Below are 14,561 nucleotides of genomic sequence, written 5' to 3' on the forward strand. Positions count from 1 at the left end.
CAGGCGACTGGATATTCAACGCAAATAATTAGACATGTAAAGCAGAGGTGGTATATTCATCTGACACAAAAGTCCATGCTACTTGTTCCTAAAACCCTTTTCCATAGCGGTATCAAACCTTTCTTACTTTGTATGCACCGGCACCTCCTTGCTCTGCGTAAAGTGCCTCGGCAACCTATTCTCCCCCTCCGCATACGGGAAACCCGCCTCCTCCCTCGCCATATCATTCACCCACTTCTCATTCCCCTTCAGCCCCCCCTTCCCATGCTTTTCCACGCCCACCTCGTTCCACTTGGCCGCCAAATAAAACCACCCGAGTGCGTTGCCCACGGTCCCGATCTCATCCGACACCCCCGTGGCAGCAGCATGGCTCATCTTCTTCCACAGCTCCTCATCCGTAAAGAGCTCCATCAAGTGCCCCGCCACCGCCTTCCAATCCCCCGGCTGGACCAAAAACCCATTCACCTTGTCCTTGACCTGCAGCGGAATGCCCCCCGTGGCAGTCACAATCACCGGTCTACCCGCATGAAGTGCTTCCGAAACTTTGACCTCGAAACCCTCCCGAGTTGACAACTGCAGCACGACGTGCGCGTTGGCAAGCAGGGTATTGATCAGCTGATCATTCGGATCCAGCCTCATGACGCTCACATCCTTGATCAGGTCAGGGTAGTACGTCTCGAGCTGGCTCATGGTCTGATCATAGATCAGGCTCGCGTCCGGGTCGTCGACGGATCCGTTTCCGCAAACCACCAACTGAGGCACATCGGTGAGCCCTTGCTTGTCACACCTGCGACGGAATTCGGCATAGGAGTCAATCACGGTAGGGATGCCCTTCGCAGGGTCAAATCTAGCAACTTGAATGATATACTTCCTCGCTGGCCAGTTCAGCTCCGTCATGCGCTGCGAGTGGCAGGCCACGTTGTAGATGTGGCCGTAGTAACCGCTGTCCCACTTGTTGAGGTGCTTGTTCAGGCCGTCGAGCCAGTCGGTTGTTGCGGGGAGGTAGACGACCTTCTCTCGGGGGACAGTGTGGGGGACAAAGATGGGGATGGGGTGGGAGATGAACATGTCTGCGCCTTGGATGTTGGACCATAAGAAGTCCCAGATGTCGGCTTGGGGCGAGCCGGCCTTGGCGACCAGGTCGCTGCGGATCTGGATGTGGGAGCGGTAGAGGACGGGCCGGTCAGGAGTGGCTTTCTTGATCAGGGGGATGAGGCCGGGCATTTGCGGGTCGTCAATCTAAGACAACGTCAGTAACCGTGGTACTGTAGGAAGAGAAAGAACTCCCCCACGCTCCCGTTGTGGTGGCTGTGGTCAGGTGGACAACCTTAACCAGGGAACGTGCATGATGGAGGGTAGACGTTGGTTCGAGTGAGAGGGGAAAAAAAGACTCATAGAGAGGAAAGTACAAGGTACCTACAATGACAACATCAGCACCACCGTCCGCGGGCGAGCACAGTGGTCCACCCTCAGAGAACCAGTAACGGTTCGCATTGTCGGTGATCCAGTCAATGATGGACTGCTTCTCCTCGGCCGAGACTCGTTGGTCGGGGTGGCTCACACCCTGGAGAATGTTGTGGATGTTCTTGGTGATACGGAAGACACCAGGACGAGGCTTGGGGACTGTCCAAAAACGTCAGCCTCACAGACTCCTCCGAACAGAGCTCAAGTTGTATCCTCTACTTACCATACCAAGTCAAGTCCACCCCCATAAGACGGGCAAAACGGACCAATGCGTGACGCATCAGAGCCACACCACCACCTTGAGGTGTGGAACTGAAGAAGGCAATCTTGGTCTTGTTCCCGCGGAGCTTCTTTGCATACGTCAACATGGTCTCCCACGTAGCATGGCTGCAAGTGTCCTTGTGGTTCTGGACTGTCGTAAGGTGGGCTCGGAAGCCAGCATCAGTCTGGACAATTCCTCGCCAGCCAACGTGAAGAAGAGGAACAAGAGAGGGGCCAAAGTTCCTATCAGGTCCCATTAGCGTCTGCCGGTTGAGTTCGAGTTGTACGCCAACAACACTCACATGATACACTTCCGCGCCATAGAATCAGCCTGCTCGTCCACCCTCTTCACATCCCAAAACGACTTCTCCTTGTGCTCATCGTCCGGCCGCATCACAATCGGCACAATATCCAGCTCCAGCCACAGCCTCGAGCACAAGCTCGGGCTCATGTACTTGAGCGTCGTGGGCAGACCAGCACCGATAAACTTGGCAAAGTTCTCGTGCTCGTATTTTTCCACTTCAGAAATCACGTAGTCAGCAATCAGATCGGCCCCCATCTTCATGGCGTCGTCCAGCATAATATGCTTGACGGAAAAGTCCACGAGATAGACTGTGTCGTGAATTGCCAGGGCTACGACGGCCGTGTGGTCGTCTGAGAAGACGGCCGAGACACCGAGGTAGAGGGTCTTGTAGAGACAAAAGCCATCATCAGTTTTTATGTACTGTGAAGAGAACAAACAGAGATAGGCAGGCAGAGTGGCTAGCTTACGGTGAGGGCAGGACCAAAGTGACCTTCCTTCTCCACCAATGTGCTCATCTGGCGCTTGCGGTGCACCGAAGTGCCCGTGGAGAACTTGCGTCCCTTTTCGAACGCCATGGCTGCGTTGACAGCGTGTACGACAGGACGAAGACTCTTGTGGTTGTAATGATCGGGATGGGATCGATTATCTGTATGTGTATGATCTGAGCTCTGCTCGTGTGGATCTGCAAACAAAGAACTGGCACGATCAGAGGAAGAAGATTGTTGAGGTTGAGCGAGAGTGGAGGGAGCAACGGGGGAGGACAAAGGGCTTATAGCTCTTTCCTGTTCCTGGATCGCAGCTGGGGACGAGGCCAGTTGACGGGCAAAGCGGGGGGACCTAGACCCGTTCTGGGCTTGGGATGGCGAGGATGGGACGACGGTTGGCGCTGGGAGGCTGTCGGTGTTTTCGTTATGGTGGCGGGAAGCAAGGGTGGTCGACGGTGAGGAGGGGCGCTGATCCTGATCCATTGTTCAAGAAAATCGGGAAAAACAGCTGTCGAGCTTGCTATGGACGCGGGGGGAGGTCCTCGCGAGGCGGTGACGCAGGTATTCGTCTTGCAGCTGCAGCCAGGCGGGTCCAGTGGGATGCTGCGATGCAGTGGTCTGCTGCTCTCTGCTCTGGTACCGTGGTACCTGAGGTACTTGGTAATGTGAGGCGGGGTAGGAACAATGAGCTCAGCTCGCGCAAGCGTAAGACGATGGGGGACGTCCGCCGAGGAGTATGTTCGTTGTCGAGTCAGGTTCGATGTCAGGTCGGTGCTTCCCGAGGGACTTCTCTTGGGTCCAGACTGCCGGGAATTGGTGGTGTCACCTGCGAGATTGTCAATTTCACGATCCAAAACCTGGTTGATCTGTGTGCCTCGAATGGGCGAGAACGACAATGGCGATATCTCGTCGTTCCATGAACCTCTTCTCACTTTTTGCCCCCTGCCTTGTGCCACCCTCGACGTGGGACACACGGTGCTTGATCCCCGCGCCACAGCATACCACCCATCTCGCTGCCGGAGGGCTCACAAGATACGCAGTCTGTAGATGGCCCTGGCAGGGCAGGAATGCATCTCGTGCTTGGGGTCACGGCGGGGTTGGCTTGGAGCCCACAGAGGTCATTGGATGAAAGCTACCACACCTGCACAATACATGAAAGTGCAGGTGGTAAAGTCGGTGAGAATGTTCATCACCAAGCCATGGCTGTGATAACTGTGGTTCGGGGCTTCTCTCGAAAACAAAAAGAATTGTCCTGGTCCGGCCACGGCCCGCGGCCTGTCGGCTCGGACACGGTGACAGCTCAGAACGAGACTATCGACTCCATGCGCGAGTCTGAAACGGGCACGTACAGCAAGGTGTAGGAGCGAGAAAATGGAATAGTGCAGGAACTTACAGCAGAAATTCTTTTCTTTTTCTTTGCGTAACGGTCTCGCTGAATAGCAACAGCTTGTCTGAGACCGGCTTCCGAAGAATCTGATCTGGACGGTGTACGGGTTGCTGAGAATTTCTCTTCTACTTACTGTCAGATCATCTGAAGGATCAATTTGAGATGGAGTGATCTCAGGAAACTATCCGTCAGCATTCCCAAAGTTTTGAGACGAACCTTTCTCTTCTATCACAACGTCTAGGAAGTGGTGACGTCCTGGTTACAGTGTCCGTTGTAACCGCTGTTAGCGGGCTTCTAGCGTTGGAGATGTCGTGCGGCTAGCGGGGCAGTTCACAGGGGCCTGAGCTAGGGGTGTTGACAAGGGGGTGATTGGATGCGGGGTTGTGAGGTTGTGAGTCTGCAGGTGGAATGAATTGGATGGTGGTGAGGGATAGGGGATGTGAGACCAACAGATCGAATGAGCTGTTTAGGTAGATAATTGAGCTATGAGTAATGACTATTGATTGTGTTGGCAAACATCACACTCAGTCGTGGGTTGATGACTTATACATCAGCTTCAACTGCTTGATGGGCCACTTCAACGAGATCATACGATGGCTGGCTATGCTGAGGGCAGAAAATACCCCACGACTGCTCGGCTATCATGCAACTGGGAACGTCTTGGAACATGTCGTTGATCGAGATCTTGGGCTTGGTCAGCGGCTCTGGTGCCCGTATTGGCCCTGAAGGTGGGCCTCTGCAGGAACTATTTCTCAGAGTAACATGTGGTTTGGCGGCAGTGCCGGGCAGTCAGGTCATCACCAGGTATTCACATGTGGACCGTATCGACCAATTTGGTGCTTGCTTGCTGCCAACAAGCTTGGAAGGGAGAAAGAAGGACTCATATCCCAGGATTTCGTGCAAGTCCCTGCACTCAAGATGGTAACCTATACGATGACTTACTTATACGATCGGAGAGAGCGGAAGAGGCAAAAGTATGCCAACCCACTGAGTACGAGAGCAGCTTGAACAACTCAATCATTACCAAATATGAACAACAATAAGGATAATCCGTACTCCGTGCTGTGTCCTCTGAGGATGTCCCAACTGTCGTCCACAATAGCCTTAGCATGGCGGGGAAGAGGGGCACCGATGATCCGAGTCCCATGGAAGGGTGCGGGGCAAAACGGGGAAGCGACGAGTGCCCCACTCGGCTTCTGAAGCCAAGTGCTTGGTGACCATAAACTGCACGCTGCACGGGCCAAGCCGCCCAAGGATGGCCTGTCAACATTCGACGCTGCTCCTTCACCACACCCCCCGTGACACCACAACACCATCTTTGTTTTACTGTGTCACCCCAGGGCGGTATTTGTTGAGACGGCGGTGTCACGTCCCGACGAGACATTTTCAGCCTCCACACATCACGGGACCCTGAAAGCTTTTCTCGTTCACATCCTCCAAAGACATGGTCGGATTTTGGGTCGGTGCCGGTCGACCGAGCCGAGTCGAATCCTACAGAACATTTGACATTGATCGATGATCAGTGTAGAGGCTGGACTAACAGGTAAGACGTCAATGGTATTCAATAAAAGAACCCCCATCCTACATACGCAATACGCTCTCATTTACATAATACACATTTCGTCTGCCTCCTTCTCCCGCTCCTTTAGTCATATCTCTTGGCAACCGTCTTCCAGTTGATGATGTTCCAGATGGCATCAAAGTACTCGGCCTTGCGGTTCTCGTACTGGAGGTAGTACGCGTGCTCCCAGGCGTCAATGCCCAGAAGAGGCACAAAGGCACCGGTAACGGGATCCTGGTTGGCGCGGGTGACGATGCTCAGAGTGTCGCTCTCCTTGTCCTTGACGAGCCACGCCCAGCCGCTGCCCTGGATGCCAGCCAGAGTGGTGTTCATCTGCTTTCGGAAGTCCTCAAAGCTGCCAAAGTCGTCCTCAATGGCTTGCTGCATCACACGAACACACGTTAGCACAATCTCTAAAACTCTTGCTCGGGCCCAACGTACCTTGAGGTCTCCCTTAGGCTCACCACCGCCCTCCCTGCTGGCAGGGGCAAGGTTCTCCCAGAAAAGAGAGTGGTTGACGTGACCACCACCGTGGAAGTTGAGAAGAGGCGCAATCGAGGCAGCCTTGGTGAAGTCACCCTTCTCCTCGGCCTTTGCGATATTTTCCAGCGCCGTGTTAAGGCCGGTCACATATGTTTGGTGGTGCTTCTTGTGGTGGAGCTCCATGATCTTGGAGGAGATGTAAGGCTCGAGCGCATTGTAGTCATCTGTAACCAGCACAGGTAAGTACAATGCCTTATCATGGTAAGTTGTAGCTAGCTAGTGGCGGCAATTGCGACAGATTGTGGCAGCGGCGTGGCTGGCGTGTGGGAGTAGCCCCATAGAGGGCAACCAATTTAACCTCTTGACTGTTCAACACTTACACGGAAGATCTGGGAGAGTGGCCTTGCCGCGAACGAAGCTGGTGCTGGCGAGAGCAGCAGCAGGCTTGACAGCCGAAGCCCGGAGAGCTCCACGGAGCGCGGGGACGGTGCGAAGAAGAGTGGAAGACATTGTGATGGTGATGGTTGTGTTTGCTGTTGAGATAGGGGGTCAATTGAGTGTCTGGCGGTTTAGAGTTTGGAGGCGTGCCGTAAACATACCCTTTGAGTTCAAATGATGCAGACTTGGGACGTCAAACTTGTTCGGGTCTGATCTCAGGAGGGAACCTCGATGAAAGCTTCGGTTACTATCAGTCACAATTCCGTCATTGCCCCACTTCAAGCTACCCCAGTTTCGGCTGTATGAACTGTTGTCTGGGCCACCTGCTGGCACGAGCGTCGCTGACCTAACAGAGGCGCACTGCCCCTCCAGGATGTTTCGCGTCCTCTCGAAGCCCAAAATTCAGGGACCAGTCGAGGTTTGACTTGCGGTTGGAGTTTCTTTCATTCTTTGCATTGGATCGCCTCCCTACCGCGTCGTCATTATGTCTTACTACGACATTGACTCTATTCTCACCGACGCAGAGGTACCAGACTGGTCTCCTCCGAACCTTCCCTCTGTCACTAACCGGCACCTTGATGGCCACAGAAAATCCCATGTACCTTCCAGCTCGACATTCCCGACCTAGGCTACCTTGACAACACCCCGAACCAACCCCTCAAAGCCGGAACAAAAGTTAACCTCCCACTATGGCTCGCCGAAATGCTTGTCATCGCCAACACCGGCGGTCCCGATAACAAGACCTTTGTCACATTCGACCTCCCCCGAGCTCTCGGAAACGACGTCGTTCAAGCCCTCAAAGCCGACCCTCGAGCCGTCCCATTACGCGATCAGAGCGCCCATTTTTACGGGCTTGCAACACACATGATGGATTTATCTGAGGAACAAGAGCTGGGGAGTGTCCTGCGCAAGACGTTCGTCACTCGCGCTACCGAGATCTCATTACATGCTCGCAAGGTTGGGGGCGTCAGCACTAAAGGGAAAGGGAAAGAGGAGGGGAGTAATCTTGGGATTGGTGGTGCTGGTGAGGAGTTCCTCAGAGGGCTGGACGAGTGGGAGAGGAAGCTCTTCCGAAAGGCGCACGACGGCGCCAAGTCTGGGAAGGAGTGGATGGACAGTATCAAGAAGAACTGAGGGACTGGGGAGAATCTCTTGAAGCAAGAGGTGGAGGAAGCCAACCCACGCCCTTGCCATCCTTTCAATTCCCAAGATCGCCACCGCTGACGAAACGAAGAAATTACAATATGGCCAGCGCCTGTTGTGGGATCAACCCGTACGAACAGCTGTACCAAACCCTTACTTGATGGCATGGGTTCATGCTCTAATTTTTGGGCTGGCTGGTCGTGGACACGCCGGCCCATATTGGACCTCGGGGAACCATTTGTTGAAATCCAAATTCGACGTAACAAACCAAGGATGGCGCAGAGAACTGTATGATAACCTTAAACCGGACCGATGGACACCTAGTTCAATCGGTAATCGGCGCAAGATCAACTGATATTGCCTTCTTCGATTCCAGATACGGAACAACTGGGAATTACGGTGCGCAGGCGTCAAAATGTGGAATAGGTATGGTAGACCATATCGCACGGCACAGCATTGCCGGTGTAGGGCTCATTCTGTGGCAAGACAGCACACATATATTATGCACAATACAGGAGAACATTAAACCATCAAATCTGTGTAGTTTGGGACTATCTTGATGTTTCGTCTTAGTTTGCGAGCACTTCCTCAGCTGTCAGGGTTTTGCCATCCTTTTTGAGCTGGGGTTGGCGGTGGCAATCATGGACGCAAGCTCCACAGCAACACATCAACAAAGCACCAGCCCGGCTAGCGCAATGGTAGCGCGTAAGACTTCTAATCTTAAGGCTGTGGGTTCGAGTCCCACGTCGGGTGCAAAATGAGTTGACCCCTGACCTGGTCAGCTTGCATTTCTTTTCAACCCCGTTTTTTTGGGGATATTGTAGATTTCTAATCACTTTTCCCATTCTACTATCTCTTCCTATGATGATGGCTGCCCTGGAGATGGCGAGGCACCCCTACTAAGACTCCTCGCTCTTCCGATAAGCTTCGATACACCTAGCGACGACGTCTTTTTCTTGAGGACGTAGATTTTGGGCATGCAGGCTACGAAGCCGCTTCCGGAGGGAGGATTGGGAGATGGGAGGGCGAAAGGGTAGATGGTGTAGTTGTCTGAGAGCCAGTGCTGGACCGAGTAGAAATCGCTTTTTCCCCACGGCATGTGTTGTTAGTATCTTGGTGTGGATTGGCGACTAATGATAGGTGCACCGAGTGTCTTTTTTTCACAGGGACAAGATATGTAGGGGGGGAACTTACGTCCATCTACTGGGTGTCTCTGGCAGGTTTGAGTCCGCTCCGTCTGGCCAGAAGGAGAACTCTTTTACGATGATACCTGGTCTGACGTCGAGCTCTTGGATGAGTTTCAGAAGGGTGTTGTTGAGGGTTGTGTCGAACAGGAGGGTGTGGGAGTTGATTTTGAGGATTCCTTTGTCGATGTACTCGTGGGGGGATCGAGAGTCGGGGAGGAGAAAGGTGCGGTGCTCGAGCTGAGTGTGGTTGTCTGGTTTTTTGCGGAGGACGCGGGACATGTCTTCGAAGAAGTAGGATTGGCGGTTGATGTTGTTGTACTGGAACTGTGGGTGGATTATACTGTTGTTGGGTGGAGGGTCGATGGAGGGGGGCTTGCTGGAGGAGCTTTGGGACGGGGTTTTCTTCTCGGTGGGGGATAACTTGGGCTTTTGGGCTTTGTGGGAGACGGCTCGGGTGAAGTGGAGGAGGTTGGTGATGGAGATGTTGGATTGTTTGAGGTAGTACTTGAAAGGACCGCCGGGCTCGCCCATTTGCTCAAGGATGTGTCCTGCTAGGGGTCCTGTGTAGAAGATATGTTCGGCGGTGAGGATACGGCGCATTATTTGGTAGTAGCCCGGTTCGTTCAAGGGGTTGGGCTCCTTGAGGTCGTCTCTTCTGTAAATTTTGCGCTCTGTGAGCCCGGGTGGGAGTGAGTCGATAATGTGACATATTCTAGACCGATTTCAGTAACCTGTTCGACCTCACGGAGCAGCTCTGGACCTACGTCGCGTTGTCAACCATGGCCCAATCTTGGCGTCTACTAGTGATGATGTTGTATCCGGCTTGAATATGAGGAGGTACTTCGAGATAATTTTGAATAAGGTAGTCAGCCCTTCTGACAACCTCGTTCCTCCGAGCATAGCCCGGGTGAGTGTCGAGTTCTCCAGGCTCGATTGGTTTTGCACGTGGTTGCGCCATTTCGATGCTTGCGTCGGTGAGGTGGGTGAGGAGCAGCGACTGAGGCCGTAGGGAGAGGTTATATGTGAGTATGGGGTTCGTTAAGTGTGGGAGGTATTGCTCCCAGGGCTTCGGCCCTGTGGCCCACAAATCAGTCTTGATAGTTGTAGCTGTTTGCTCTCTGGAGCTGTTTATTTGAGTATCTCTGAATATCATGAACTTTTACACATCTCTGCGGACGCCCGACATCACGTGGGGATCTTCTTTGTTACCCAAAGCTTCGTTGGTGACACGAACAACTGCGGGCGGTCTGTTGGTTTCATTTTGCGGGCATCATCGTGATGAATTTTGAGACACGAGACATACAAACGTGCCATACGTGTGAATTGTATGCAGTCGGATGGTGAATGGAGTCCAGACGGGTGCTTTGGCCCTTTCGCCACTCGGCTCCAAACGCTAACTTTTGGTGGGAGGCATCCCGAGAGGGCAGTGCAAATTACGTATCACAGACCGCCATCCGGAACCAGCTCAGGGGTCCAGGGGCAAAACCATCGCGTTCTCATGCCAGGAGAGAATTGTCGTGGAGCTCACTCATAAATGATTGATGGTGTTGAGAAAAGATATTCTGCCTCACGATGCAGCTCCCACACCACGAAGTCCAGTCAACGTCTGTCAATCACTGCGCACAAGTGCGAGCTATCCCCAACCTATTTGATGCGCACTGTAACCCTTTATCACAGCCGTTTCACTTTACCCAGCCAAGTCTAGCCACTCAGGCTTATGAGTTCCGGAGCTATCGTACGTCTCCAACGACCTGGCGAAAACGAGGCATGTGAAAAAAAGATTGGAGAACAGCGATATCCCCTGGCACCACACCCAGCCACCGAGACATTCAGTAGAGATTGTTCAGGGTAGATAAAACCACAGGTAAAAAGTCTATGTGCCAAGAAGAGTTGGCAAGAACACATACCCGCGGTAGCCTTCGTAAGAGTCGTGGATAATACACCAGCGGATTACCTTCCCAAGACCTGTCCCTGCAAGCCAGATCAGTGCAGCTTGTCGGACACGGAAAATGAAACTTGTTTGCCGTCTTACACTGGCTGTCCTCTGGAAGGATGCAGGGTTGGTGGTTGATCCCCAATCGGTGATGATCATCCAAGGTCCAACCTTGTCACCTAACCATTCTCCAATTTTCGGATCAACTACAATGTGATAAATGAACCAGATGCAGATATAGCCAAGTTTTCTCGGCCATGCCAGGGGGCTAGATCTAAAGAGCGTCGAGAACAGGGATCATCAGTGTCGAGATGGCGCGTTGGAGAGCTTTCTCATGCAGCAAGTCCTCTATCTGTACTGTGCGACGTATGGGGTTTTCGGACAGGCTTAGGTAGACTTCGTGGTTCCGATAGGCGATTAAAACGAGGACTTGTACTGCTACCCATCCTATAGACAAACACCAAGCGGCAGTTTGAAATCCGAGTGGTATCGTGACGTGACAAAGACTAGTTTGATGATGACGAGAAGACAGCAATGGTGCCGAGAATCTTGACGATCAACTCGACATAGGATTCGTTCCCCCTCCGACTCTCCCTGGCGCTGCCAATAGACCTGATGCCACCAGGACGTGGACTCCTACGGCCGAGTTGGTCATCTGATGGATTTAAATTTCGATGTCCATGAATATCTCGTGTCGGGGCACGGTCGATGATATCAAGGCTGCTGGCGGGTGACGCTTCGTCAGAGTAGGGGACATCTCCTAGCAGGGGTGATCTTGCTTCGTCGTCGTCGTCGTCATGTCCCTTGGCATCCGGGTTTTCGGACCAGCGGTTGGAACTCCGGCGCTTCCACCAAGAATTAGTTGGAGTTGGGTTCACCAATTTCCAGTATGCCGGGAGGCTGCCGCGCCTTCGTAGAAGTAGCACAGCTGTGGCAGTCATCCGTAGGTTCTCCCGGAGCCCCAATCCAAGATCAGCTCTTGTCAACCCAAGACAACGGATGGTCGGCCAGATGCACTGTGACAATGCGAAGATGATGAGGTTTCGTGTCGGTGTGTTGGCATTCGTGGCTTGGGTTGGAGTTGGCTGCCTCCGAAAAGCGCTGAAAGTGGCCACCAGCGAGAGTGAGCCCAGCCTTGGGATCGGCATTGTCTCTAGTTCCTTCGGCACCCAGGCAGAGTCATTTTGACCAAAAGAGTTTAAGTTGGCAAAGGAATCTGTAGGTATTCTTGAACCGTGACATAGCTATATAGGTCGGTACCCGATACTTTAGGTACTTGAGCCAAATTGGCTCCTGTCAGTAGCACACCTGAGAAGTCGAACCCATCCCAGCCATCATTGTAGTTGCGGTCCGTCACCAAACAAAGATTCAATCTGATCTTGCTCCAACACAGCATCAAGCTCCGCCTTCTCCTCAATAGCTGCGATTTCCGCAGGAGCAACAACAACCTCTGGCTCCTCGGTGCCTTTGTTGTCCGCGCCAGCAACTGCCTCAGCCTTCATTCGGCCAAATCGCGACCCAAACGTCCTCCGTCTTTGGATCCTCGAGTTCACTCCTCCACAGTTCGGCGCAGAAATCGGCACCAACGACTGCGGAAACGGATCCAACGGACCCCAGACATTCCCATTCTCGTCCCTCCCAACACCCTTGGTCAAGAACTCCATCTCCCGAAACTCAAACGGCACGCCGTTGGCGAACAACCCCGGGATGTCCATCTCGGTCTGAACCCACACGTTCACAGGTTGGATGTAGCTCCCTGCCAGAATTCCGTTCCTGGTCCTCCGGGTGATGGGGACACCGTCAATCTCAGCTACGGCACGATACTCCCTTGTGTAGCCAAACAGGATCTCATTGCGGTACTCGAACTTGTTCTGGAAGTTACGTCCACCGCGAAGACCGACGCCAGCGATCATACGTTCTGTTGTCTCGCCTGTGCAGGGGTTTACGTCGAGGGCGTAGAGGGTTACCGAGGTGCGGGGGTTGGAGGAGAAGCCGATGAACTTGGTGGGGTTTAGCGCCGGTATGGTTGTGTGGGGGGAGGGGAGGTCAGGGGGCTTACTCTGGAGTCAGCGATTTCAGCTGCCGGGCTGGGACTGAAGATACCGAGGAGAGCGAGCTCCATGCGGATGTAGACAATGTCATCGCCAGTGGTGATCTGAACGTTTTGGGCGACGATGCTGAAGGCGATGACTTCGTCGCCGCGCCGGAAGCCACTGAAGGTGATGAGATCGCCCGGGAGGAAGGGGGCCATGACCAATGGGTCGGGGGCGCGGCTAAGGGTGACAGTCAGAACGCTGAGTTGACCACGATGTTGAGGATCGCTCACAAGATTCCGGGACGGCCAGTAGGCCGATTGCTCAACGGACACAAGGGATCAGAACCGTTGCGGGGGATACACATAGGAAATCCTGAAAACGCAGTGATGCTGGGACTTTGATCATCCGCCGTCATGAACGACGCACCGTCATACCCAACAGAGAAGACACCGTTGGGATCGCTGATGCGGACGGTAGGTCCGTTCTCGATCTTCATGCTACCATCAGTGTAATTGAGGGACTCGATGAAGCCGAAGCTGAGGCCCTCGAAGAACTCGGTGATGACCACCTGACCGACACGGGGGTCTCCCTCGATAGTGTTGCCCATGACCTGTAACAGGTATTAGCCAGCCACTAACTTGGAGTTGACAGCAAGCGGGGGCTGTTTACCAAGGTCTCAAACCCAATGAAGTCTGACTTGCTCGCGACAAAGTCTCTCCACGGCACCCACGCGGCAGGAAACTGGACCAAGAGGTTTCTGGGGATGTTCAAAACGAAGCCGTTGACGGTGATTGTACCGCCGGCGTTGTAGGATGTGTCATTGGCGGTGACGGTTGCGTCCTCGAACGCTCCCTGTACCCAGATAGGAGAGTCATCTCGGAGGACCTGGGCGAGGACACAAGGGAGGAACAAAGAGAAAAAGAGAAAAGAGAGGATCGAGGTGAAGATGTAACACCTCATGTTGACAGTGTTGCTGAGCGAGTCAAGGACGGATACGGGTACCTGACACAGAGCCAGCACAAGTCTCTGTTGAGGCTCATGTCTTATATAGGCTCTTCTCTGCGACGGCTCAGTCATCACAGTCATAGTCCATGTGTCTTCTCAGCGGCAGCTCCAATCTGTCAAGGCATGGCTCTCTGGCTCACTTCTTCGTGACTCGGGGGCAAATATTCCAGCTCGGCTCGACCTGCCCATCGGCTTGGTCATCAAGGTAGAAGCGAGCTATAGACAATATTCTGAGATGAACCCATCCATCAGGAGAATCTAGAGTCTGGCCTTGTGTCAATAGGATCCATGAGAATACAACATAACAAACATATAGGTTCCTGTTAAGCGAGCAGATGCCGACTATCACAGAGCCAAGGCCAGTCTAACATCATGTGCCGCTTCCTTTGCAGCTTTATTCCCCACCATCAGAGATTCGCTAAATCTTTCTTCCCGACGTTAATCCTTTAGTTATTAGGACAGATCTCACACCTCCACCATTTCAGGTAGAACTTGTAGGAAATTTCCTCCGTCTCGTCCCGGCTGAGATTCCTGCTTGGAGATGGCAAAGACTCGTGCCACAGTCTACATTGTCTTGGGTGTAACCCGACAGAAAAAGAAAGGTTCAACGTATAGCCGATGATATCCAGAGTAGGTAAGGGGCAAAACGAGGGGGCTCATTAACAGTCCAAGAGCGGGCCGTCGCGTGGGAAGGAATAGGGGTCACGCCCACTCGGCTTCTTCCCGATGACGTGCTGGGGTGTTGTGAGACGCCGCTCTGCCGAGTTTGGCTGCTGGAGGGTGCCCCATATCGGCATCGAGGATCGACCTGCATGGGACTATCGGGTATTTTAATTTGCTCAGGGCTGAGCGATAGCGGCGGTAGTTGCCGAAG

The 14,561-nt window shown here is 53.3% G+C and overlaps 6 protein-coding genes and 1 non-coding gene across 7 annotated transcripts; 2 read left to right on the forward strand and 5 right to left on the reverse strand.

Annotated features, from left to right (window-relative positions):
- Nucleotides 1–10: 10 nt before the first annotated feature.
- QC764_501750 (uncharacterized protein) lies at nt 11–2,997 on the reverse strand (the record flags this gene model as incomplete). The annotated part of the gene is made up of 5 exons (XM_062947431.1): nt 11–1,239; nt 1,421–1,623; nt 1,688–1,968; nt 2,028–2,413; nt 2,497–2,997. 5 exons carry the CDS (start codon nt 2,995–2,997, stop codon nt 124–126), a joined length of 2,487 nt encoding a protein of 828 aa, XP_062798522.1. The 3' UTR covers nt 11–123.
- Nucleotides 2,998–3,277: 280 nt separating this feature from the next.
- Nucleotides 3,278–4,570, reverse strand: QC764_0073960 (uncharacterized protein; the record flags this gene model as incomplete). The annotated part of the gene is made up of 3 exons (XM_062940675.1): nt 3,278–3,340; nt 3,908–3,987; nt 4,525–4,570. 3 exons carry the CDS (start codon nt 4,568–4,570, stop codon nt 3,278–3,280), a joined length of 189 nt encoding a protein of 62 aa, XP_062798523.1.
- Nucleotides 4,571–5,381: 811 nt separating this feature from the next.
- On the reverse strand, nt 5,382–6,640 carry SOD2_2 (Superoxide dismutase [Mn], mitochondrial). The gene is made up of 3 exons (XM_062947430.1): nt 6,326–6,640; nt 5,904–6,169; nt 5,382–5,843 (listed from the first exon to the last, which is right to left on the reverse strand). The coding sequence occupies exons 1-3, from the start codon at nt 6,453–6,455 to the stop codon at nt 5,547–5,549; spliced, it is 693 nt and encodes a 230-aa protein (XP_062798524.1). The 5' UTR covers nt 6,456–6,640; the 3' UTR covers nt 5,382–5,546.
- A 113-nt stretch (nt 6,641–6,753) lies between these two features.
- Nucleotides 6,754–8,047, forward strand: PSF3 (DNA replication protein). Its single transcript, XM_062947429.1, has 2 exons — nt 6,754–6,909; nt 6,972–8,047. Exons 1-2 carry the CDS (start codon nt 6,868–6,870, stop codon nt 7,515–7,517), a joined length of 588 nt encoding a protein of 195 aa, XP_062798525.1. The 5' UTR covers nt 6,754–6,867; the 3' UTR covers nt 7,518–8,047.
- A 160-nt stretch (nt 8,048–8,207) lies between these two features.
- QC764_0073990 lies at nt 8,208–8,279 on the forward strand. Its single transcript has one exon. It is a non-coding gene; the product is annotated as a tRNA-Arg (tRNA).
- Nucleotides 8,280–8,307: 28 nt separating this feature from the next.
- On the reverse strand, nt 8,308–9,671 carry QC764_501725 (uncharacterized protein; the record flags this gene model as incomplete). Its single annotated transcript, XM_062947428.1, has 3 exons — nt 8,308–8,608; nt 8,721–9,425; nt 9,478–9,671. 3 exons carry the CDS (start codon nt 9,669–9,671, stop codon nt 8,386–8,388), a joined length of 1,122 nt encoding a protein of 373 aa, XP_062798526.1. The 3' UTR covers nt 8,308–8,385.
- Nucleotides 9,672–11,925: 2,254 nt separating this feature from the next.
- Nucleotides 11,926–13,939, reverse strand: QC764_501720 (uncharacterized protein). The gene is made up of 4 exons (XM_062947427.1): nt 13,352–13,939; nt 12,973–13,292; nt 12,706–12,919; nt 11,926–12,646 (listed from the first exon to the last, which is right to left on the reverse strand). The coding sequence occupies exons 1-4, from the start codon at nt 13,766–13,768 to the stop codon at nt 11,981–11,983; spliced, it is 1,617 nt and encodes a 538-aa protein (XP_062798527.1). The 5' UTR covers nt 13,769–13,939; the 3' UTR covers nt 11,926–11,980.
- Between the last annotated feature and the right edge of the window lie 622 nt (nt 13,940–14,561).

This window comes from Podospora pseudoanserina, chromosome 5 (genome assembly GCF_035222485.1).
Source record: "Podospora pseudoanserina strain CBS 124.78 chromosome 5, whole genome shotgun sequence".
NCBI lineage: Eukaryota > Fungi > Ascomycota > Sordariomycetes > Sordariales > Podosporaceae > Podospora > Podospora pseudoanserina.

Bases quoted from the DNA above. Each gene is read 5' to 3' on its own strand.
- SOD2_2 (XM_062947430.1), bottom strand. From the start codon at position 6,455: ATGTCTTCCACTCTTCTTCGCACCGTCCCCGCGCTCCGTGGAGCTCTC. The intron at 6,170-6,325 runs GTAAGTGTTGAA...TGCTGGTTACAG, and splicing joins CACTCTCCCAGATCTTCCGT to ATGACTACAATGCGCTCGAG. The intron at 5,844-5,903 runs GTACGTTGGGCC...CGTGTGATGCAG, and splicing joins AGCCTAAGGGAGACCTCAAG to CAAGCCATTGAGGACGACTT.
- PSF3 (XM_062947429.1), top strand. From the start codon at position 6,868: ATGTCTTACTACGACATTGACTCTATTCTCACCGACGCAGAG. The intron at 6,910-6,971 runs GTACCAGACTGG...TGATGGCCACAG, and splicing joins CTATTCTCACCGACGCAGAG to AAAATCCCATGTACCTTCCA.
- QC764_501720 (XM_062947427.1), bottom strand. From the start codon at position 13,768: ATGACTGTGATGACTGAGCCGTCGCAGAGAAGAGCCTATATAAGACAT. The intron at 13,293-13,351 runs GTAAACAGCCCC...TACCTGTTACAG, and splicing joins TCATTGGGTTTGAGACCTTG to GTCATGGGCAACACTATCGA. The intron at 12,920-12,972 runs GTGAGCGATCCT...TGTCACCCTTAG, and splicing joins ACTGGCCGTCCCGGAATCTT to CCGCGCCCCCGACCCATTGG.